Source organism: Diadema setosum, chromosome 11, assembly GCF_964275005.1.
Source record: "Diadema setosum chromosome 11, eeDiaSeto1, whole genome shotgun sequence".
Lineage (NCBI taxonomy): Eukaryota > Metazoa > Echinodermata > Echinoidea > Diadematoida > Diadematidae > Diadema > Diadema setosum.
Window position 1 is genome coordinate 36,242,415 of NC_092695.1, and position 25,782 is coordinate 36,268,196.

The 25,782-nt window shown below is 38.3% G+C and overlaps 1 protein-coding gene across 1 annotated transcript in view; it reads left to right on the plus strand.

The window, feature by feature from the left end:
- Nucleotides 1-6,137, plus strand: part of LOC140235462 (nck-associated protein 1-like) — a 35,703-nt gene extending 29,566 nt beyond the window's left edge. The window contains exons 24-29 of the mRNA XM_072315489.1: nucleotides 260-353; nucleotides 3,086-3,168; nucleotides 3,575-3,743; nucleotides 4,322-4,545; nucleotides 5,400-5,492; nucleotides 6,036-6,137. Coding sequence (XP_072171590.1) covers nucleotides 260-353; nucleotides 3,086-3,168; nucleotides 3,575-3,743; nucleotides 4,322-4,545; nucleotides 5,400-5,492; nucleotides 6,036-6,137 — 765 coding nt within the window. The remainder of the gene's footprint in view (nucleotides 1-259; nucleotides 354-3,085; nucleotides 3,169-3,574; nucleotides 3,744-4,321; nucleotides 4,546-5,399; nucleotides 5,493-6,035) is intronic.
- Nucleotides 6,138-25,782: the final 19,645 nt, after the last annotated feature.

Genomic DNA, 25,782 nt, shown 5'->3' on the forward strand with positions numbered 1-25,782 from the left:
TGATACAAATTGGCGTGCACTGAACTTGTGATTACAATATATGTTCATAGTCTAAAAAAAAGAAACAGAACCCATAGTATTTGCTGTAAGTTTGGAACTGTGAGAGAGAAAGGAACGTACAGTGTAATTTGGCCAGCACATGGTTAAAAATTTGCCGGGGAGATAACATGTGATGTCTGCTTGGATTGTGGCCAAATGGCATGGTGGATCTACTTACTCAGACTTCCTGTGGCCACTCCCTTTGATTGTAACCTTCTAGAAACTCGTGATCGAGAACAAGGATGTGCTAGCCCAACTGAGAACCAACTTTGACAAGCCGGACATCATGGCGCAGCTGTCGCAACAACTCAAACGTGAGTCTTACATCTGGGCAAGCATTCCTTAACCCATCACATCCCAGAAACTACATTTGCATCAATTAATGCTGTATCTCTGTACTGATACTCATGCTATTCATTGTTGCCATATCACAAGGTAGAAAAAAAGGATTATCTTTCACAATCAAATCATTTTTTTTTCCATTGCAGAGTTTTGAAAAGCATCATACGGTCAAAATTCACAGCCAATTCTTAACATGGCATTACCTTTTAGAAGATTGAAGTTCCTCTTTCTCAAATTGGCAAACGATTGAAAATGTCTTAATTACGTTGTGCAGAATTAATGTCTTTGACAAATTCCATCTAGTCTTCTCCAGTGTATTATATGCAGTGAAGTCCACAAGTGTCGATTTGAAGGATGGTACAGTTTCGGTTGAGATGGGGTTTCAGGTTTCCAAAATGTTTTTTATGCCTCCGCCACGAAGTGGTGCCGGAGGCATTATGTTTTCGGGTTGTCCGTCCGTCCGTCCGTACGTACGTACGTCCGTCCGCTTTCGTTTACGCGATAACTCGAGTAATATTGACTGGAATTTTACCAAACTTGGTCCAAGTATAAAGTGTGATGGGGCAATTACTTGATTAGATTTTGGGTGAAATCGGCCAAAGGCCAAAGGTCAAAAGTCAAGGTCAAATCATGAAATTGTATCTGTTTACGCGATAACTCAAGACTGGATCAAGCAAATTTCACCAAACTTTGTCCGAGGATGATGTATGGTGGGACAATTACTTGCTTAATCTTTGAGTGAGATCGGACTGAGGTCACAGGTCAAAGATCAAGGTCAAATCCTGAAATTTATCTGTTTATGTGATAACTCAAAACTGGATGAAGCAGCTTTCACCAAACTTGGTCCAAGGATGATGTATGATGGGGCAAGTAGTTGAGTAGATTTTAGTGACATTGGCAAGAGGTCAAAGGTCAAAAGGTCAAGGTCAAATGTTAAAAATGTTGCTATTTCCCCCATATCCATGCAATGCCCGAAGGTATTTTCTTGAAACTTATTGTAGACATGAACTACTGCATAAAGATTCTCCAGAGAGAGTTTCATGTCATAAGGTCAAAGGTCAAAAGGTCAAAGGTTAGGTGAAAATGTTACAATTTCACTTTTCTCGCAAATGGTTCAATGTATCTTCATGGAACTTGGTGCAAATGCATGTACTGACTGGCAGGGATTATCTAGGGAATTTAGGGGTCATGGGTCAATAGTCAGGGGGTCAAAGGTCAAGGTCAACTCTTCAAAATTTTACTATTTCCCTCATTTACTAGTATATGCAATGCTTGCATTATTATTTTTAAAGTAGGGAATCCCATTTGCATGCCTTAAATGAAGAGGTGTAAAAGTACAGTGGTATGTTGAAGAGAAGATCATTTTAGAAACTCCCATAAAGTATTGAAAGTGGAAGGTAACATTTAGTACATTTTTATTGACCGTTAGATTTTGAATTGAATTTTTTTGGGGGCTCACCATAAATTCCAGTACATTAATAGGCTACCTTTGCAGACCCATGCACTGCATGTGTGTCCATCATGTATATTTTGTGAAGAAAGTTCATCCAAACTTACAAACATTTCTATATACATTCTTGCCACACACTCTATATGTTATTACATTAGTTCTTATACTTTTAGATTTGTGTTTATAGATAAAAAAATACAGAAGACTGCAACAAAAAGGCTTAAGTGTGGCTGACACACAGAACTACTGAGTAGTTGAGTTTTGTGCATTATTCAAATTGTAGATAACTGTTGACTTCCAAATTTCTCAGCAGTGGCCTAAACAAGTCCCCTGAGGTTCATATTTAATGTTTTGCTGCATTTTGGGAGGTCTGTAAAAGGTATCCCCTACCTTTAAAACTTTATATACATGTATTACTTAATGGAGATTCTCTTGGAAATTTCCTGCCAGAAGGTCAAAGGTCAAAGGTTAAGGGTCAAGGCCTGAAAAAATGCAAAAAAAAAATTCTATTTTATACTCAATTACACTCTTTCTTCATACCTTGAAAATTACTCAATGCATAAACTTATAAAAGGGTCAGTCAGAAGTCAAGTAAAAATCCTCAATTCCCCAAATACATGTACCTGCACTCTTCGACAATTATAGCAAACCTAGTTCAAGGAAAGCGAATATTCAAGATATTTCTGACCAACCTGTCATTTCAATGCTTTGCCAGTTATGTGACACTGTCATCACATATTGTGAAGACATTGCACTATAATACACCTATTGGGCGAATCATGCATTATGGCGGAGGCATCAGTCGCCATAGCGACATTTCTAGTTCTTCTTTTTAATGACTTTTTTTGAGATAATGAGAAACCTCTTATATGAAAGAACATAGTCATAATTCTAGGAGGAATTCAAAGTTTATTTGATGACAGTTATTTTTGAAATGGCTCAGATGTCCAAACAAAGCGATCCTAGTAAATGGTGGGACCCACCTTTTGTTAGGATCACTTTGTTTTACTTTGTTTCTGGATATCTCAGCCAATTCAAAACCGATTTTAATCATATAAACTTTGAATTCCTCTTAAACATTTCATAAAATAGTTTCTAAGTATCGCAAAAAGTAAAAAAGCTGAATCCTCACCTTGACCACTACTATACCATCCCTTTAATGATAACAGGATAATTGTCCTCTCTGAAGATAGACATCTCGTATGAATGTATAGACACACTCTCTATCTCTTTCAACCTCCATCTCTAAACTAGATGTGGACAACCTCTTGATGCGGCTCAACATCATAGGCATCATCCTAGCCTTCAAGGCCCTGACCCAGGAGGCACTCAGTGAAGTAAGTCACATGTTGATGGAGCAGAAAGGAATCAATGTTTTAAACCACAATGTGTCATCAGTAGACTGCACTGGATTTTTAGTCCTCTGTGTCCTCAAGTCATAATGGCATTAACTCCAGCCAGTTGCTGCACTATTCAAATGGTCACCTTTCTGTAACATAGCTAGTAGTGCTATGTTACAGCTCATGTGTGCAGTTGACAGTAGATGATCTGTTTGGCCCATCACTTACAAGGACCTTGTGTGCCATTTTTAGATATATGGAGAATCACGGCATATTTGGTTGAACTCCAGCATGGAGAAACATGTGAAGTAGTTAAGTTATTAGTGTTTGGTGATTTTATAGGACTGTATTGCTTTCATAAGATAAATGAGTCATGCAGTGTTTGTTTGCTCTTTCGCGTCAGGTGCTAGCTCGCAGAGTACCATTCCTATACAGTGCCATCATTGACTTCAAGGAGCATGTAAGAGCCGCGGGACAGGACGCCATCATTGTTGACACACTGGCCAGCAGCGTAGGGCTGTCCTGTAATGTGGACCCTGCCTTGGTCAGTGCTCTGCGCTCCGAGAAGGAAAGTAAGTGTTGTTCTGTGACCATTTTGCCGAGAAAGACAGGAAATGTATTCTAGAAGTGTTGTAGATATGTTTCAGTGCTATTACAAGGTTGACATACCCTTTATGTTTTATGCTATTTGCTGTGAGCATGTCATATACATACATTTTATTTTGACTATAGACTGGGCAATATGAAAGACTTCAGTTGCTTACATGCATACCCACATATATACACACTGCCACTCACAAACACACTCTTTACTGGTGGACACAGTCTGGTCATCTTTCTGTGTATAGAAGAGAAAATTCTTTTCTCCTGTGTAAGTAAAATTCATTGAAAACAATTACTCACCTTTTTCCTCCACATCCCCCTCCTGTCCAGCTACTGATGTTTCTTTCGATAATGCAAATTTCCACTGGAATATGCTTCATGCATGCACCAAGGCAAAATATGAAGGGATTGGGGAAACAGCTACATTGGTTGTATGAAGCAGACTTTTGAGTACTCACACCAGATGCTATCTGAACATTTCTCACAAAGTTTGGTGGTGTTTCAAGCATTTTTATTTATTTAATTGGTTTTTGTTTTTTCCCTCTAGTTGATCCTGATCAGGATTACAACCTCTCCTGTCTCCTCATGGTCTTCATCGCCGTCTCGCTGCGCACCCTGGCCCGCAGCGAAAGCACCATCTACCACCCGATGTACGACGCCCACCCAAACAACTGCCACTGCTATGCCAAGGCCATCAATGCCATCGCGGGGGCGCTCTTCTCTCTGCACGGACGTGGGGACATTGAGGACCGGCTGCAAGAGTTCTTAGCTGTAAGAAGATCATTGATCCATAACCATTCTCTCTGCCATTCAGTTGCTCTCATGCCCACTTTTCTGCCACTCAAATCAAATGTCAAAAGACATGCTGCTCAGACAATTTTTGACTGTCGTCAGGTTTCACACTTTTTTGACATTAAAGAAAAAAATGAAATGTTTATTCACGGTTGAGCTTCTGACTTTAACCTTCATTCCATGCCTGATTTTCTTTGCACAAGAATCTCTCCTGTACAGGCATATATATCACTGATTGAAAATCAAAATCAAATGCAGTACAAATATTCAATTGCACTATAAACTTCCATGAGTTATGCAGATGGTTGCTTCTATTCTGAAACTGAATTCTTTAATTCAAATTAACTGTCATGGCATCTGGTAAATTATTTCTTTCAAATATGACATTCTGTTTATGTATTAAGCAAGCTGACATTTCACATGATCACATCTTGGCATTTTATCATTTGAATATGAATGGCACCATACCCACAAGACCTCAAGATTATAATGCTGCTTCAGCCATCTTCCCTTCCCCCTCATATAGCCTCAGTGTGATCATGCATAGCGTAGGTCTCTGTAGGAAACTTGCGATGTGCGCCCGCGTACGCATTCGACTAAACCACCGGGACCATGTGCCGTGTATTGCAGTTTACCTAGATAAGCAGACAGTTTTGACAAATATTGTATCAATGTCAATTATAGATGTTGAGAAACCATTTCATGTAGTAAATGCACAAGATTGTTTGGTTTATGCTCTTTTGACCCGACTATAAAACAAATTATATGCAATGGCTTGGCAGGGCTATTTGACACTTCAATTTGACCTCTCCTTCCCTGTTTGTCCTCTCCAGCTGACCTCCTCGAACATGCTGCACCTTGGCCAAGAAACGGACAAGCAGATCACCATCAAGGGCCGGGAGTCCCTCCACCTTCTCCTGGATCAGGTGGGTACACACAACAGTCACATGACTTTCCTCACAAGTCACATGATTCCTCCCATCAGTCACGTGACTTAACCAATAAACTGTAGAAAAAACATATTGACCAGCAGGGAAAATTTGGAAGTAAATTGACTCAAGACTTAAGTTGCTGCTGTGATCCCTATTTCATTCATGTGGTTGACCTGATGGCTATCAGTGATATTCTGAAAGCATTTCACTTGTAGTTACATACTACTGATAGTGTTATGCTCATACCCCAAATGGTCACAGTATAGGCCAAGAAGTGTCATATTCATTAAATGTGATATTCAATAAATGATATATATTTACATGATATTAGTTGTTGACACTTTGCACAAGGCAAATAATGGTAAAGATAGAAACTGTAATAGCAAGTAACAACAGTAATTTGCAATGAGTAATGTTTTCCTGTCAACGGACTCTGCATAAAACTTTCATGATTCTTTGATAGATCTCAAAGAATGAATTCAAATGGATGGATTGATTTGGAGTCAACTTGTCCTTGTTTTATGTGTCTGTGTGTAGATTGTGAAGGAGTCGCCATTCCTGACCCAAGACCTCCTGGAGTCTTGCTATCCGTACGCGCTGCTGAGGAACGCCTACCACACCGTCCTTAAGAGGGACTGAGGGAAATACAGGAGCTGTTTGTCTGTACTCACACACATACACACACACACACACATACACACACATACACACACACACACACACACACACACACACACACATACGTACACATATCTCTGCTCAGAAACACCAAGCATTTCGCATGGGAACTGAGAGAAATTCATCTTTCTTCTCTTGTTAATTTTTCTATGTTCTCGTGCTGTACAGTAGAACAAGTCTCTCTGAGGAAGTAGATTAAAAAGGAAGAAGTGACCTCTTTAGACAGGTTGCCACAGTGTAAAGGTTGCTACAATGTGTATGTGATTGGACCTTTAACTCTTGCTAGAGAGAACCTATTATGTGCCATGTGAATCCTACAGTGTAGTGTATGGATAGAGAAAATAATGGATTTTAAGATTTTGTAATAGTTGCTACTCTTCACATACCATGCATCACAAGTTTTGCATCTAGAAATCAGCAAAATCACAGTGTACTCATTACACTGTGTCCTGTATCTTTTGTTTATTGGTTTGTTTGCCTCTGTTATTTGTGAATAAATAAAGAGAAACATAAACCCCCCTCCTCCACCACGCCATCCTACCTCTCCCGCCCCTACACCAGCCCCATCCTTACCCTTCTCTCTTCCGCCTTCCCTTCCCACCACCCAATTCCATCCTTTCTCCCCCAACCCCTTCACAAACCCTTTGCTTACCCCTTCGCTATTCCCCTGCCCTTTCCCATCATGAGCCCCTGCCCCAACCCTTCTCTTCCCCTACCCCTTCCCTCCTCCAAACCCATTCACTAGCCCCTTCTCTCCCCCCCCCCCCCTTCTCCTCCACCAGCCCCTACCCCATCCCTTTCTCCAGTCCACAATGGCTCATTTGTTTTAGAAATGTCAGAGGAGGGGAGGTTTCCAACAAATTGTTCTCTTCTTTACATTTTATACGCCACCACTCAGAAATGCTATTACTCTGGACTTGGACTGCTTGGGCTGAGATGATGGTAAAATTGACCCATATGAAGCATTTTCGATTTTCCTGTGCCCCCTCCACATAATAAGTCTGAGTGATGAATGGTAAATATATTGTATGTTTACACCAACTCATGCATGTTTCTGAGAGTGCCTACTTCAATTTAATTGGCACCCAAACCAGCAGTAAATAGATGTCTAAAAAATGTCATTTAGTATTCTCAATATTCCCATATTTATTCATTGTGCTCCTCAAAACATATTTGGTTTGCTATTTTTTTTTCAAACTGTGCTTTCATATAATGCCCGATCCAGAAGTGGATTTTTGTACAATACACAAGCCATTTTTGTGTTCTAGCTGTAAAAAAAAAAAAAAACAACCCAAAAACAATACGATAAAAAGATAATGTATTTTAGTATCTATGAAATACATTTGACATTTAATTGTATATTCAGCATTACATATGTATATAAGTTTTCAACAGCTTCTGTTGCTATTTGCCTGATATTTTGTACTTATGAACTATTGTAGAAATTTCCATGTATGCCATCCTTTGATATATAGAAGAATTAAGAGTGTATGACAAGCCAGGTGATTACGAGTCTGTGAAGGGAGGCTATACCAGCTTGCATGCTTTAATTCTACCTTCAGTGGCTAAATGTAAGATTCACTAACATGATGAATTAGAAATGTATTTATTCTGTTGTATAAATGCCACACTGAAGCTTTTCATGACGTCATTATCGTAGGAGGTAGGTGTACCAACCAAAGTGGATACTACATGCATGCATCCTGTAGCTGTTTAGCGCAGTGTTAGTACTAGGGAGACTCAGTGACCAAAATGTCCCCACAAAATGGAGTAAGATAATACCACATGAAGTATTAAGTAGTACTGTGGGCCCATATTTATTTAGAAACCATTAGTCAAATAGTCTACTATATAGTCATACCAACACTCATTTAATGGTCATTGCATTTTGTAACAAAGACTTACAGTTGTTTGATATTTTACCTTTTCAAGCATGGCTTCTTGTTAAAGATGCAACACCCGTAGATGCTCTGGAACAACTATGTGAAGGAATATAATTAGCAAGATGAAGCTCAGGTAGTCGTATCATACAGCAGAGCTGTTTCATTGGTGTTTTTATACTTCTCACACATGTTGCATAAAGAAAGATATGTGATTAGAGCTTGTTGACATGATGCTGGTCAGTAATTAACTTTTCACACAGTAGAGAGTTCCTCAAATGGTTATAAAGCATTAAACTTCTTTTGAAGTGTCTTCCCATATTTTTTTTAAATTCCTTTTCAGCTCTTGGGTAGGATTATGTCGAAAGCCTTCGTCCAGTCCCCCCCCCCCTCCCCCACCCACCCCCCAATTTGTTATCTCTCACTCTTTTAGCTCCATCTCTATCACTCTGTCATTGTCAAACTCCCTTTCGAGGTTATCAATTCGTAAATTCGACTAAATTCAAAGAAGTGCATATTGATGGAAATGATATCCCCCTCGAGAAGAGACTTATGCTTAAGACATTATAGCAAGTAAGGTGATGATAGGCCATCATGCATACGCAGACTCATTTTGATACGGAATCTATCCTGTTAAAAGGAGGACGTGTTGAGATGTCCTTTGATTGCAGATGCATGTACTAGATTGGAGAAATTCTGATAGGAAATCATGATCTGAGGAATGGCTAAATGTTGCGATTCTTGGTTTGAACAAAGAATGAATGATGTTTATGGAATCATGAATGGCACCATATCTAAGTTATTGCAACGTTAACCTTTGGAGTAGCATTTACTCCCAGAAGGTTGCAAGTCATGAAGTAGACAGCATACAGGTTTTACCCCTGTTATTGTTATCAGTATGCCTTTTGTATACAATGTCTGTGACATTTCTTAATGATGGAGTTGAGAGGGTTTAAATCAGACTCTTGTTGAAGCTGCATCGCAGGGCATTATATTCAGATTTCCTCTCCTCATTTCAAAATCTCAGATCTAGTCCGGAAGGCAATTGTGTATTGAGATTGTTGGCCGTAAGGCCTGAACATTACTCAGTATGTGCATCACTTTGTAACGACTCGTAGTGAATTCTGATAGTTAAGGCAGTCAGGATCTCTGAAATATTCACAGTCATATATGATGCATTAAGCTTGATTTGTATCAGTTCAGGATCAGCCATGTTGCTGCGTTAGGTTGACCATTATAATCCAGCAGAGTCATGCATGTATCAATCAAGTTTTTTTTTTTTTTTTTCATATTTCCATCCTGTTATAGTGATATGATTGCATGGTTTCTCAGCAAACAAACATTGTGCAATCATATGATAGCAAAGGAGGAATTTCTAGGCTTTGCCTTCTCATTATTTCAGATGGGGCCACCCAAATTTGATATTTAGTAATAACATGCATCACTTCTGCCCTTTTATTTTATTCAATCATTTTTATTGTGTTCTGTGTGTCAATGAAAGGATGGCAGCTAGTGTAGACAGTGCCGTCTTGTATTTGATTATTTTTCTTTTCTTTTTGTTCATTTCAGAACATGGCATCAATTAGATAGCTTTTGGATATATTCCATGAGGGATGTATGAGGGAAAAAGTCTTGTTTCGTACGTAAACGTCACAAAATTTGCTCGGTGAATGTCTATCTAGTGAATTTTATTTGATATAAATATACTTTATATGAAACCTATTGCATTTGCGTTTTGAAGACTTTGTCTCTTGTTAATAAGCCTGGTGTCTGTTTCTTCATAGACATTTGTTACATGCAATGGTCACATTTTGTTGCATGTTCTGCAAATGTTGTGCTCTTGTCAGAAACACACAAATAATGCATACACTCAAAAGCACACACATACACACACAATGTTAAGTGCAAAACATTCTTATCTTTCATTTAATGTACATTTCATATTGGATGACCAAAAGCCAGAATATACAATATATCAGTATGTATAATTGTCTGTCATTTAAAAAAAGACAAATAAGCAAGGTTAGTATCTGTGTGGCACAGACATATGAAGAGTCTGTTTGCAAAAACCGATAAGTCCATATTTGCCAAATGGAGATATTTGCGATTAAAGGTCAAGAAAAATAAAGAGAATAATAAGAAAATTTTTGATTCTTTTGACCATAACTTCAAAAATATACCTTTATATGTAGTGACCAATATATCATTTAAAAGGTATTATTTTTCACATTATGACAGAGATCGTACTTCAAAATCTTCAAAAATGGACATCGGTTTTTGCAAACAAACCCTTCATATAAACACTATTTTGTTTGTCTGAATAGCAGGCCCTCTGCAACCTAATGTAGATATATTTGTTTGTTTGTTTTTCCACAAGGAACATAGTAATAATACTTATTCTTTTTGGTGTTTCCATACTTCTGCTCTCACCATTTGCAGACATAGAGGGACAAGCAGTGGAAGTTAAATCATATCATTATTTATAACATGCAGAAAAAAGAACTATCTTTGCTGAACCATCATATCATACAATATTGTACATAATTGAGAAAAATTTGTCTCCCTGTCACACCCAATCAGTTAAAATAAAACTTCACTGCCGGTTCAATGTTGCCTATAAATGAAAGGATATAAATAAAGTAGAGTACACTGATGTTAGTTTCAAGAAACTTGAGGACGGGGTGGGGGATGACAAAGCTGAATGATTTGTGAGTTGTGGCTCAGTGGATATAAAACCAGGAACTATCTATCACAAGGTCCCTGGTTCAAATCCCCATTGCCTTTATTCCTTTATCAGAGGGGACTTAATTATGGCCGTGGGTTCTATGGTTGCTTGCTTCTCTGATGGTCACGTAAAACAAATTAATTCATAATGAGTATATACATACAAACAGACAGAGAAGGGGGGGGGGGGAGATGAAGAAGGATTCTCCAGAGGTGCATACATAATTGTTACTTTTGCCTTTCCGTTATTTTGCAACCATTTTGATATTTCACACAGAGGAGTTTCCATGACATCATTCCCTGCTAAAGGAGAGTTAATTTAGTAACAGTTTACACCAATCCTGTAAGATAAGAGATCATATCAATCATTTATATGTGATATTCAATTTGATTCCTGCACAACGCTAAACAAACAAAACAGCATTATGACGAAAGAAGTTGGAAAGAGACGTCATTGTTGTTTTTGTTTTTCTCGTACTGTATTCTGTCTCTCGTTTTACAAATGAAAATATGTTCTCTCGTAACCATCAATCTCTACGAAAGCAAATGAAAGCACGCGATGAGAGCCGCAAAGATCCAGAGATTGAATGGATATCGATCACACAGCCGAGTCGCGCCTGATCCCAGCGCCCCTGCCGCAACCGTCTGAGCCTGCGTACTTTTGACCGTTGAGGACGACATGACCATTTCGGTTGTTTTCCTGGTTGCGGTTGTCGAGGCCTTTGTCGTAGTTTCCGAGGGACAACCGGTCTGCTGTGCGCGAGATCGAATGTCCGATTTCACTACGTCGTTGCAATTATCACATTCGCAGCAGTGAAGGCAGTTTTCGAGATCCGACGAGGGACTCAAGCATGTATCGGAGCATGCCGATCTGCTGCCGAAGCAACCCCGAGTGGTGACGAGGTTTCCCGAAGCTGTGCTGTACAATACCTACCATGAAAGAATGCGTTATGATTGTGATGTTATGTTGATAAATCTATTCACATGTATACAGTTTTCAGTTATACACTTGCAATCTTTTTCTTTGATTTCCTATAAAAGTTATTTCCGCTTTTCTTTCAACAAACTTTGACATCTATGAACTCTTTGTAAGTGAGATAGATGATGCGTAGAACGGTGTAATCGAAAGCAATAAACATGAGTGGTTTGCTCTTATATATTATGTATGGAAATATGAATTAAACATAAATGAAAATGAATAGTAATGAAGAATATAGATATTAGAACAAATTAAAACATAGAAAATAGTCGTAGAGACTTTTTGGCAGGCAATTTTTTTTTTTCTTTCTGCATTTCTTTGTGTGGATCCTAAATAATGCGCTCGTATCAACAATATTGTCTGAGATGCTCATTCTCTGCATTCAGACAAACTTTGAAATGTGCTCTTTGTGCAAAGTGAAGGAGGTCTTGGGGTTTAGTTGCAGTCTTTTATCACACTTACGTAACAAACACCACTGCAGGACTCAATAACCTGAAGTCTGTCGGTATCTGGAGCGTCACTGCACGGCTGGTTGGCTGTGTAGCCGCTACACTGGTAGCATCTCACTGCTATCGATGTGGAGACGATACCTGCAGAATAGATCGAGAAATGCATGCATTTTTTTTTTTAGCCAAAATATATTTGATTCAATTTGCTTAGGGTCTGCATGAAGAAATGAATGAGAGGGAAATTGACTAAAATGTAAATGAATATTGACTATGCCGCTAATTCATGAGTACGACCCGCTATTATTTTGCCAAATGGAGATATTTGCGATTTATGGTCAAGAAAAATAAAGAGAATACAATGTAATAAGAAAAACTTCTTTTGACCATAACTTTAAAAATGTACCTTTATATGTATTGACCGATAATCTTTTTATATCATTTAAAAGGTACTATTTTGTACTTTATGACAGAGACCGTACTTCAAAATCTTCAAAGATGGACTTATCGGTTTTTGCGAACAAACTCTTCAATTATAAAACCAAGGTCGCACGAACATGCTACAACTACTTTATATTTAGGCCTATAATATATAGTGTCGGCATACACGCTTAGGCTATTGTAGGATGTGCGGTGCTGACGTCATCATCATAGGCCATACCGGGAAAGTTACTTCGTTTACATGAAATAATAACGACATCATACTGTATTATCGTTATGAAGAGGGTATTATCATTCGCGCTTACCTGAACACAAATATTATCGGGATAGTTATATAATGCCATTCCATTAATAAAGAGTGTGTGCATTGTTTTGGGGCATGTCTTTGTTTCTTTGAACTATCCGTTCGATGCTTACATGACCGTTTCTGATCTATTGAAAACTATTCAAGAGAAAGCGTTAAAATGTAATCGTAAGTATTTTTATACGCCGTGAACCAATTTATATGTTTCAAAACAAGGGTATAGTGACTGAGCTCTAAATTGTTCACTCTTGCGGGGAACACACTAACATTTTAGTCTTTCGTGCGTGTGTGTGTGTATTTTCTTTTCTGTAAATAAGTAGAACTATAATGAAACATACTGAGGCAGGTATTTTCTCAGGAAACAGGCTGTCAGGGGCCTTTCTTATTATTCTTCAATATATCAAAACAAAATTATATCAAATATTACGTTACAATTTATGAAGTTAAATAAACAACTTTCACTTTTAATTAAAGGAAAAAGAGGAATCATTATTTTACAGCATTCAGCGTTCAGGGTGACAATTGCTTTCCATCCATATATATGTATATATATATATACTGTATATATATATATGTACATCCATATATATGTATATATATACTGTATATATATATATATATATATATATATATATATATATATATATATTTATTTATATACATTATATATATATATATATATATATATATATATATATATATATATATATATATATATATATATATACATACATACAGCTTCCCTCAATTTCAGTCCTTGAAAACGAAGTATACTGTAATTTGATATCATGCAATCAATCTAATTATGTATGATGCGTTTGTTTCCGACCGCGCCATGGTCCAGAAGAGAAGAAAATTCCCGTGCTGATGAATTTCCGTCAAGCTAATAGATAACATATCATCTTTCTTACTAGTCTTATACTACATGTTATGGTTACACGAGCGTAACCAATGTCATTTTAACCTTCGCAACCATCGATCAAACTCTAACAATGGAAATACGAGAGTAGATTTCTGTGTCCTGGAACTTTATATCACTGAGAGGTTTGAAATATAGAAAAAAAAAGGGATTGCTTCTATTTTTATCAGGCATTGACCAAGATCAGTCATTTTATTTTGTTGTTTTCATTTTTTTTTCATTCAAGCGCACTTATTCAGCGAGACTGCTAGGTGGTTTGCGATGAATCTTGAGTTAATGGAGACCTCCTTATGACTTTCAGACTTTTACGTTTGAACAACTATAAATTAGTTATAGGTCGCCTACTGAGTACAGAGTTTCATAATTCATAGTGATTGGAATGAGGAATAAGAGTGTTTTCAAATCTTATAACAAATTGTAATGAACAAGGATGATGACATGGCAGCCTCACAATAAGAATACATGAATTTGAGCTCAAGGAAGCAGAACGAAAGAAGAAGACATGCACAGATTTTACACACTATAGCGACTGTTCTATAGCAGGGAGGTTGAAACCACCTCCCTGGTTATAGGAGTGTCTATAGTGAATGAGGCTTTGAATTTGTCAACAGGTTTCGGTTTTGAATCCTTCACAGTGCGTTATTCCTCGGAGTTACATTAGCCTTCGAGAACTTGAAGATCGCCACCTTAAAGGGATGGTACAGTATTGGTGGAGATGAGAATTGGGCTTTTAACTTTCAGCGAGATACCAAGTAACACTTATGATATAGTACAGAGCATACCATTTTAAGAGGAATTGAAAGTTTATTTGATGAAAATCGGGGTTGGAATGACTGAAACATCCAAAAACAAAGTAAAACAAAGCGATCGTAATAAAGTGTGGGTCTCACACTCTACTAGAATCGCCCTTTTCTGGATATCTCAGCCATTTCAAAACCAATTTTCATCATATAAACGTTGAATTCCTCATAGAATTACATGCTCTTTCATATTTCATAAGAGGTTTCTCATTATCTCACCAAAAAAATTTTAGAAACCTGAAATTAGGTCTCAACCAAAACTGTACGATCCCTTTAAACGCCACGATCTTTAATTGCCCGTGTGGCCGCGGATGATGTCTCTCTTGACCCAGGGTGTAAAATGGGTACCTGGCGATGCTGGAGGTATAGTGACACGGCAAGAACCGCTTGGAAAGCACTGTTAACACTGAAGATGTATACCCTGGGTAGATAAAACTTTAGCATTCAGTGTCTTTATATTAAAAAAATCCCACACATATATATTTATGTGATTTTACTGTTGGTGTTTAGATCAAGTTTGCATTCCGAGCTATATATCGTCTTTTTGGTGTCTTCTATCATTATTCTCGCCAGCAATCTCCTTCTTAATCTGATCATTTCTTAGCTCTCTGCGTTCCAGAATTAAAAGGGGGTTGGAAACCATAATTTCTTAACAGGCCTCGGAGAATTAACCACCAAGACTGGTATCAAAGTGGTACGCAATCAGAATGATGATCAGTTTTTCTTTCGCATTTCGTGTTATTTGAAATAAATTCTTCATTGCTGATTTTATGCACACTGGTTCCAAGTAGACCTATGTCAAAATGTAATACATTATACACAATAACTGATTAGGGCTGCTTTCGTGGTTGTTTTCATTCAATATTTATGTCGCAGGGAGAGGGGAAAGCAAGGTTCAAATATGCCCTATGGAGAAAAATAAAAGAAGTCCAAGCTGGGAGAGAGGGAGGGTTAGCTGGTGGAAGCAGTAGAAGAAAGCGGGGGTGGGGGAGACATTTCATCAGAAACTGATGCCGAATATTGTCGCATAATATGTTTATTACACAGATCATTACTTGATGTATAGATGTGACACGGTTGACCAACAGAGCGACTGACAGTTCTCTCCGGGTAACGAGCCGCGGTCGATCGGACATGGATGTCGTTTTACTCGATGAACATTTACACGGGGCACCCGGAAAGACATGAGGGAAACAATGTTCTAACTAATGGGAAAGGCATACAACAAACACGCTTGCTAGTTCATTGAACGCACTGTCAACACAGAACACAGCATTTCGATCTAAAACACTTACAAGCACTATACCAGTATATTATACTGGTATAGTGCCTATAAGTGTTTGAGATCGGAATGCTGTGTTATGTGTTATCCTCTGCAAGAGCTCTTATATTTTGACTTCGTACATAATATGCACGAAGTCAAAATATAAGAGCTCTTGCATAAGATACCAATTTCCATGTGACTTTGATAACCCGGTTGTAAACAACGATTATGTATGATCGGAGTATTCCCGAAAGAGTCCATGAGACAATCAAAATATTCTACAAAGAAACAGTCGGTGGGATTGAGTCTGTGACGTACATTATTCATCTCACATTACGTTTGTGTTCCTCGACCAATAATAACAGTCCATATTAATGCAACTGTCTATAGTAGCGATGGGCGGTATAGTTATCCAAGGATTTATTGATCCCCGGTCGTCTCGTGAGCGACATGTACAAATGTATATAACAAATTTAATGTGACTTCCATCAGATGTACATGACGGGACCACTTAATTACCATATATATTATATATTTAGGCATATTTCATAAAGGAGGCATAATGGCTGATTGCGAATCTAAACCATAAGTATCGTAATAGGAAAGAAACTCCCGGGCATATCATTATCATAATACTCTGTATTGCTGTATTTCCTCTATCGAGTGAATGTGCAGCAAAATTAAACAAAGCCTTGATGTCATCATTGGAAATGTTTCGCTTCGGTTGCATAGGTGTAATGAGCTACTCTGTGTCATCATAATTGTATACTATTGTAGTATGAGTTCAATAACCATTTTCTACGGTTGGTTTGGTTTTGGTTTGTTTCATGACATGCTCGAACTATTGTGTACGGTGAAAGACTTGTTCTTGGCTGACTTCATAGCAAACGGAGTTTGTTGACATTCTTTTTGATTAGAATAAATGCAACAAAAGACACATCTATTCAGTCAGAAAGAGAGATGTAGAACGCTGTTAATGCTTCAATGTGTTCAAAATCAGAATATTTAATTTCCTTTCTGTTCCGTCGGTTTATATCGATATCATACGTCAGTCAGATCATGAGATCACCAGCGCAATGACCACGCGTGTAATGCCGTGTAGGATTCTGTTTGTGCATTTTCTTTCTAACACACACACACACACACACACACACACACACACCCTTTCTCCCTCTTTTTCTTTTTCGTACCATCTCTCTCTTTTTCTGATGTAGAGCTGGTACTTCATGTTTTACAATGGTTTGTTTGGGTCACATTTCTAACAATGTAGTATTTTATGCCGATTTCATGAATCTGTCTCCCATTTTTTTTTTTTACACCTTACAATGGAATGTATGTGTATATATCTGTAATATTTCATGTTTTGAAACGGAAATGGATGAACTGCAACATGCCATCTCATCTGAATCATGACTTGATGAAGTAGTGGATTATGAGCAGGCTGTGATTCAGACGTGTTTGGTTGAAATTTCTCAATCATCGATATGGCCTGTACACACGAGTGTAATTGCGGAGGCAATACAATTCCTGCACAGTGCTGACTGCCACAGAGAAAGGGTAGCAGAGCATAGAGATTGTCCAAAATGATTGAATGTGTGGCATTCCGAGGTATAAACCATTTCAAATCCTTCTTTTGTGAAACTGACATGTATTTAGGTCTTTTTAGGCCTGTTTATTTCTTTTTTTATATATAATCTGTTTTGTTCTATTACCACAATAGCACGAAATGCCCGAAGTGCACTGCACCAAGCGCTTTTTATTGGCCTTCACAATTCATTCCAATGAATGTCAGTCGCTTGCACTGGCGTAGCCAGGGGGGGGGGGGGGGGGGGGCGATGGGGGCGGTCGCCCCCCCCCCCCCCCTAAGATTTAGACCGGGGATTTGGGAGGCGGAAAAAAATGCGTGTATACTGTATGGGTATATGCATGCACATGAAGAGGGTCTCCTTTGCAACCTTTCATCAAATGAGATCATATTTTTTGAATATTTCACTCAAAGTGTGCACCAGATCGTTGAATTTCAATTCAAAATATGCAAAATCTCTCGTGCTTGGCAGGGGGTATCCCCCTCCCAAACCCTCCCCCTCTCTGCCTCTTTCCCTAGCTTAGTGCACTTTTTAGATTTACAAAAAAAAAAATATATATATATGAATAATTCTGAGTGCACAAGACTTATCACTTATATTCTGAAAACTCAAAGTTCCCTCATGTACAAGGGGAATTTCCCCTTTTAATCTACCCTTTCCTCTCTCAGTTCCCCCCATCATTCTTTTTTTTTATGATTTCCCAAATATTTCATCAAATATGCGTATACGAGATCTCTCAATTTCAACTTTAAAAAGGCAAAAGCTCCGGGAAGGGTGGAGATAACACTCGCCCACGCCTTCTCCCTGCTCGATCGCTCGCCCCTCCCCCCCCCCCTTCCCCTATGCATAGAAGTAGACTGTGGCTACACTTTGGACATAAACAGTTTTCCAAATATGACACAAAATGTGTGCACCAAAACGTTTAACTGCAATCAGAAAATTATACAGAATCTCCTTCCACAGACTTGCTGCAGTTCTCTTCTGATTGACAAATTTCCAGATATTCCAACAAATCCCAACAATTCGTAGCGCCAGATTGTTGAATTTCAGTTCTAAAAGCTTAAAACTGAAAAAAAAAAAAGGCTCCCTTGAATATGGGAGGGGTATCTTGCCACCCTTCTATTGCTTGTTACCCACTATAGACTTAGTACATTTTTGGGAATGACAATTTCCGAATTTTCCACAAAAAAGTGTGCTCCAGATCGCTTTATTTCAATTCTAAAAACGCAAAAGCTCTACGAGCGGGATGGGGAATCCCCCTTCCCCTAAGCTCTACCTCACTAGATTTTGTACATACACACAGATGATGCACATTCGGAATAGGAGCTAAATTGATTTTAACACTTCGGTGAAAAAGTATTGCACCAAAAATTTGCACCAGATCACTGAATTTCAGGTCTGAAAATGCAAAATCACCTTCGTGTGGGAGGGGATGCCCCTATCTACACCCTCGTCTTCATGCTTTTTCTGTTTGATTGCTGAACAGACAGCGTTCATGATATTCAGTGTAAGAATAAATTAATACAAGAAGATTATTCAAATGACACCATTTTATAGGCAAATTGTTCAATAATAATCTACACTAAAATAATATTGAATTGAATTGAATTGATAAGGTTTATTATTCCTGAAATTGGCAGCCCAAAGGCTGAAATACATTCAATTTACAGAGTACATGTACAGTGTGTATATAGATAAAAATCACAGTGCTTCACAAATAACATTTGAAGGTGTTTACAATAAACATATTGAGAAATTATACATAAAAATCACACAACTGTTAATCTAAAACAACAAAAACTTACATACATGTATACAGTACAACAACGGAGAAAAAAAACTACTCAATACAATCACTTTCTTTTAAAACTCTGGATTATGAATATTTATTAAAAAAAAAAACCTTAATCTAAGCAACAACAACAAAAATACATATGCAGGGGTGTACAAAAATGAGGAGACGTTATTACACAGCAATTACAAAACTTTTCACCAACCCTCAAACTAAAATCACCAAAATATTGGAAAAAAAAAATCAATGACATTATTAAACACCAAAAGCACCTAACATAATATAATTCATCAAATGTTGCATTTATATTTTACTATATTATATCATAACAGAATCTAGTATAACAATTACACTTCATTTCTTTCCACATACATGTATATACATACATCATGTATACATAATAAAATCATGATTATCTTCGTGTATACAATAGATTCAAAATTGCACTTTCATATTCCTCGTAATATAATTATAGTTGTATGTATCAAGATATCCATATACCATCATGCGTCATAAAAAGTGAAAGAAATGTACCTTAAAATGCAGTCCGATAAAAAGGGTGGGAGGGAGAATAAAGCCTAAAAGGCTTCTAGACAAACAAAAGCAACCTTTTCATAAATCAGTTACTGGTTTTGTAGGTAAAAAGGGAAAAGAGTATGAAAATAGAAAGAACAGCAAACACGTGTGGAAGAAAATTGGGGACATCAAATCGTGCAGCTTTCACATACAAATATATAAAACAATTACGAAAATGCCTTTGACAAAATTTATAAACATGTGATTCCACAATAGATTCAAAATTGCACTTTCATATATACTCATAATTGTATGCTTGTATGTACCAACATTTCAATGTGTCTCATAAGTCATGAAGAGTGAGAGAAATGCGCCTTAAAATGCAGTCTGATAAAAAGGGTAGAAAAAAAAAGGAAAAAGGAAAAAAGAGAGAAAGAAAGTTAAGCCTAAAAGGCTTCTATAGATAAACAAAGATGAACTTTTCATAAAACAGTGACTGGTGTTGTGGTTAAGGAGGGAAAGAAATTTGAAAAGAAAAAAGAAACATAGGGAGTATATACAACAAACATGTGTGAAAGAAGATAGGAAAAAAACAGTCTTTCAACTTTCACATACGACATACATACAACAACTATAACAAACTAAATACCATAGAAAAAAAAAAACTTATTGTTTATTAAGAAGGCGAACTACAGATGGAATAGTGGATCTACGATAACGTTCAGTTCTGCAAAAAGGAGTGTTCAGGGCATGAGAATTGCGAAGTTGACGTGTGGAGATCTGATTCCGTGGAGGTGGCAAGAAGTCTCTATGGCGGGGGGAATGGAGAAGACCACGTCCGAATGAATGGAGGAGCTGCTCATACCGGGACGTTAAACGTGGGATTTGTAATTCATTGAGAGCGTTTTCATATGAGGTGTACTCATTGCCTAGGATGATGCGACAAACGCGTTTCTGAACTCTTTCCAAGGCATTAGCCTGTCCTTTGGTTATGTTAGGTGCCCAGAGAGGTGACGCATACTCAAGAAGAGGGCGAATATAAGATATGTAGATAGTTATCAGGTCAGCCCGGCTCACACTACACCTACGCAGACGGCAGAGAATGAAGAGTCTCCTCCCCGCCTTCGATATCATATCAGCGACTTGCGTGTCCCACTTAAGGTTTGACTGAAGGGTAACACCGAGGATCTTCTGACACGCAGCTTCCTCCAGGGGCACACCATTGATATCCAAGCGCACATGATGGATCTCGCGTCTGCTGAAATTGATGGTCATTGCATGGCTTTTTGTCACATTGATTTTAACATCGTTTCCAAGACACCAACCGGCAAGATCATCAAGATTTCTCTGTAAAAGGGAAACTGCTGTGGTCGGACGGATTTCAAGGATGCTCAAATCATCAACGTATTTCCAGCGATTATTGGTGTAACATGCAGCGTCATTGACCAGGGCTAAGAACAGGACGGGTCCCATCTTGGTTCCTTGTGGCACGCCACAGGACAAGGTTTTCATGTCCGAGATAGCAGAGCCAATTCTTACAGCCTGGTTACGATCACTCAAGAAACTGCAAATGATTGGGAGAAGAGCTTCATCAACACCATACTCGATGAGTTTGCGAATGACGATGTTGTGATTCACTCGGTTGAACGCCTTTGAGAAATCGATTGTGCAAAGTGTCGCGCATTGATTCACTTTTTCCAGGTCCTTCAAAATTGTGTCGAGTAAGCTTACAAGGTAGTGTGTCGTCGAGCTACCGCGAATATTCCCAAACTGACGATTATCTAGATGAGGTGCCAGATCACTCATCAAATGCTGCACAACAAAGGTTTCAAACACACGGGAAAACACGGGTGTAATCGATATTGGTCTCAAATCTGTGCAGCCAGAAACCGGTAACTTCTTTGGTATTGGTGTCACGACAGATGATTTCCAACACAGAGGAAACACCCAAGAAGTGTAGATGGCATTGAACATGTTGGTAAGTGGTGCCGAAATCTCGAAAGCGAATTCACAAATCAGCCTCATGGGAATGTCGTCTGGGTGGACAGCTTTCGTTGGATCGAGTCGTTTAAGTTCCTTGTAGACTTTGAGCCGAGGAATAAGCGGAAGTGGTTGTCTTGCAGGGAGAAAGGCTGGACATGAAGAAGTGTCGAGTTCAGGCAGATCTCTGCATATCTCTGCAAAGAAATTGTTAATAAAAGAAGCTCGCTGGAAATCGTTCACACCAAACTCGTCAGGAAAGCTGATGGTTTGTTTCGTGTTCATACCAGCCATAGATCGAATTCTGCGGTGCCATTTTCCTGGATTAGAGCTTTTCAAGGGAGTGATCTTTGAGTCATAGAAGGCAGCCTTCCGTTTCTTGATATCACGTGAAACGCGATTTCGTAGAGAGCGAAATGTGACAAAATCTCCTCTATTATAGGCATGCTGTCTTCTTCGGATGAGCGATTTTAGACCGATAGTTATCCAGGGTTTATCGGTTTTTGCACGTTTGCAGATCACAAGAGGAAAATGTTTTCTGTAAGCCTGTGAGAGCACTGTATTGAGATATTGGGCCATGTCCTCCGGAGAATGTAGTTGCGATATCTCATCAAAATTGTATTCGGTGATCCAGCGGCCAAAGGAGCGCACACAAGAGTCTCGCAAAGGACGATAACTGCGTCTAATTACAGACTTAGCTACGCTAGAGTGTGGTAGTAGGACGATAGTTGCATGATCAGAACGGCCAATTGGTGCTGTCACAATAAGCTCTCGGAAGTACTCCCCAGAGTCTGTGAATATCATGTCCAGGAGACTGTTGTTTCTCGTAGCCTGATTGACCAACTGCTGAAATCCAAGCTGTCCAGAAAATTGGTTGGTATCCAAGCCATCGAAATCACCTAAGACCATTATTGATGCATTGGAGAAGGAGTTCCGAATGCTATCGGCCATAATGATAAGATGGTTGATGATTTCATCCTTGAGAGGAGATGCAGGGGGTGAGTAGACAACACAGGTAAAGAGATCGATAGGTTGCTTTACATAACGACGGAGATTCATTTTAACCCACAGAACTTCGAGATTACCTGGAGTGAGATCACTTCCGTAGATGGTCGCAGGAATGTCATTCCTGACGTAGAGGGCGACGCCACCACCGCGTCTTGCAGATCTGTCTTTATGGAAGAGATTATAGCCGTCCATAAGGTTCTCATCAGCAGGATTTGTCTCCGAAAACCAGGTTTCCGTAACTGCAGCTATGTCAGCTCCATGGACCTTGACAGTGGCACAGAATTCGTCTATTTTGTTGCTCAGTGATCGAATATTCGTTAGAAGAAAAGAGGGGAACCTGCATTTGTAGGTGTTAATGCTAAGAGTGCGTGCGCCGAGGAGGTTGCCCCTCGTTTTGAGCAACTTTAAACAAGTGGGACTGTTTCAACTCGTTAAAACACACAAAAACATGCATCAAATTGCACCATTTGCAACATCAAAATGCAAAAAGTTCTCACCGTGGGAGGAGGGACACCCCCTCCCACACCCTCCCCTCCTCCCTCGCTCGCTCCGCTCGCTCGGGTTGAGTCTCGTTCATGATATTCAGAGAAAAAAATTAATACAAGAAGTGTATTTAAATTACACCATTTTATAGGCAAATTGTTCAGTAATAATCTACACTAAAATAATACTGCAACTTTAAACAAGTGGGACTGTTTCAACTCGTTAAAACACATGCATCAAATTGCACCATTTACAACATCACAATGCAAAAAGTTCTTACCGTGGGAGGGGGGACACCCCCACACCTCCCCCCCCCCCCCTCGCTCGCTCCGCTCGCTCGGGCTCGGTCACTTCGCTCCCTCGCAGACTAACCGCTCCCCCCCCCCCCCCCCCGAAGATCAAATCCTGGCTACGCCGTTGGTCGCTTGAGAGATGACACTTTGGTGTTGCTTGTGGCAGTCTTTGTGTGTGTGTGTGTGTGTGTGAAGGAAATGAGGCAGCTATGACAGACAAGAGCGTGAGATGCTATTGTTGATGTAGAGTGAATAGTGTCTGTTTATACGTATTAAGAGATTTCTTTCTTCAAAATGAAGCAATTTAAGGGTCATTTTCCATCGGACCTCTAATTGACAATCATTTCGTCCAATACCCATAATTTGAATGACTTTCTTTCGAGGATGGTTTGACGACTTCAGACGAATCCTGTTTATCTTAGAGAAAAGAGATGAGCTAACTATATACCAGATAGATAGGCTAAACAACACGGAAGTAATATAGTACAAAAAATGTACCTGCATTCGAAAGCTGACACATACAATTACTCATACATCATAAAATTAGATGTAGTCTGCTAATAAGATCGAGGCGAATGGAAGGTGCGTAACGAAATCTTAAAGACACTATCTCTACATTGCAGTTATTAAAAAAAAGGCTTTAGTACCTAAAAAAAGTTCTAAAATGTAAGTAAGGGATATAGAAACAACCAATGTAAAAACGTTAATCTGTATAATCAATGTTAAGAATTGTTAAATATACAAAATGCGAACAACAGTTCTATTAAAATCGTTCAGCATAAACCGTCTACGGTTATGGTTTATTGAGAAAATCAGTGATATCTCCTTATATTTGAGGCCTTATTGCCGTAATTTTATATGGCATTTGTTTTGTGATACAACTAATTATATGCATATGTCCATAAATATTAAAAAAACTAAATGTATGATTTTTAGTAACTCTTTAGAAAATGTACCTAGAAATGTATATCTGAATGATACAGTTATTGAAGAAGTTTCTTCAATCAAATTCCTAGGTTTGATTATTGACCGTAAACTTACTTGGAATTTACATATTGATTCCATAAGCCGTATCATCTCAAGAAATATAGGTGTTATAAACAAAGTTAAATTTTGTTTACCCAAAAATGTTCTTTTAATGTTACATTCATCTCTGATTTTACCTTATTTGAATTATGGTATACTCGCCTGGGGAAACACACATTCTTCTCATTTGGAAAGACTACTTTTGTTACAGAAAAAACTCTTCGCATTATTTGCAACGAATCGTGGAGAAGTCATACTGATGTGTTATTCCATGAAAACAAAATCTTAAAAGTTAAGGACTTGTATTTGTTACACCTAGGACAATTCATGTACAAACTTACCAATAATTCTCTCCCATTTGTGTAATGAGTCCATGTTCACTAAAAATAGATCTGTTCATTTTTGTCCTACCCGGCAATCCAACTCATTTCATTTGCCATTAACTAGGACTATGTTTGCTAAATCCATGTTTTCGTTTACTGGCCCCAAATTTTGGAACACTCTCAATAATAGTATGAAGCAAGTTCTAAGTTTAAACACATTCACATTTAAACTGAAGAAATTGTTCATAAATTCTTATATAGTTGAATGAGTTATATTTTAATTAGCCTTAATTCTGAGCTCTCTTTTATATTCGTTATATTCACTCTTTTCTTTTATCTATTCTTTTCCTACATTATGTACATATACCTCGGTGATCCACCGCATCATGTGCCTCGCGTGTGTGCTGGTATAGACCCTTCATCTCTTCTCCTTTCTCGCCTTTCCCTGTCCTCTTGTCTCTTTCTGTTTCTTCTTTCAAAATAATTTCCTCTTTTCCTCTTTTTCCTTTACTGTGTTTTGTTTTTTTCTCTCTATCTCTCTCTTTACAAGAGAGGTTGCTTGTGTTTGCTTGTCCGTCTGTTTGTTTGTTTGTTTATATGTATAGGTCTGTTGTGTTGTACACCGACATATTATGTCTAGCTAATTGCTTTTTTATGTTATTTAGTCTTTTTGTCCACGAGGAGACTGCAAAATACAAGCTTAGCTTTTTAGCATGTCTCCTCCATTTCCTGCAACTTTAGTTTCAATTCAATTTTCATTGTTTACTTTGCTTTTGTGATGCGTAGTATTGTCAACTTCACATATTTTTCTTTGTTACTACATTGCATTGATGATTGTGTTA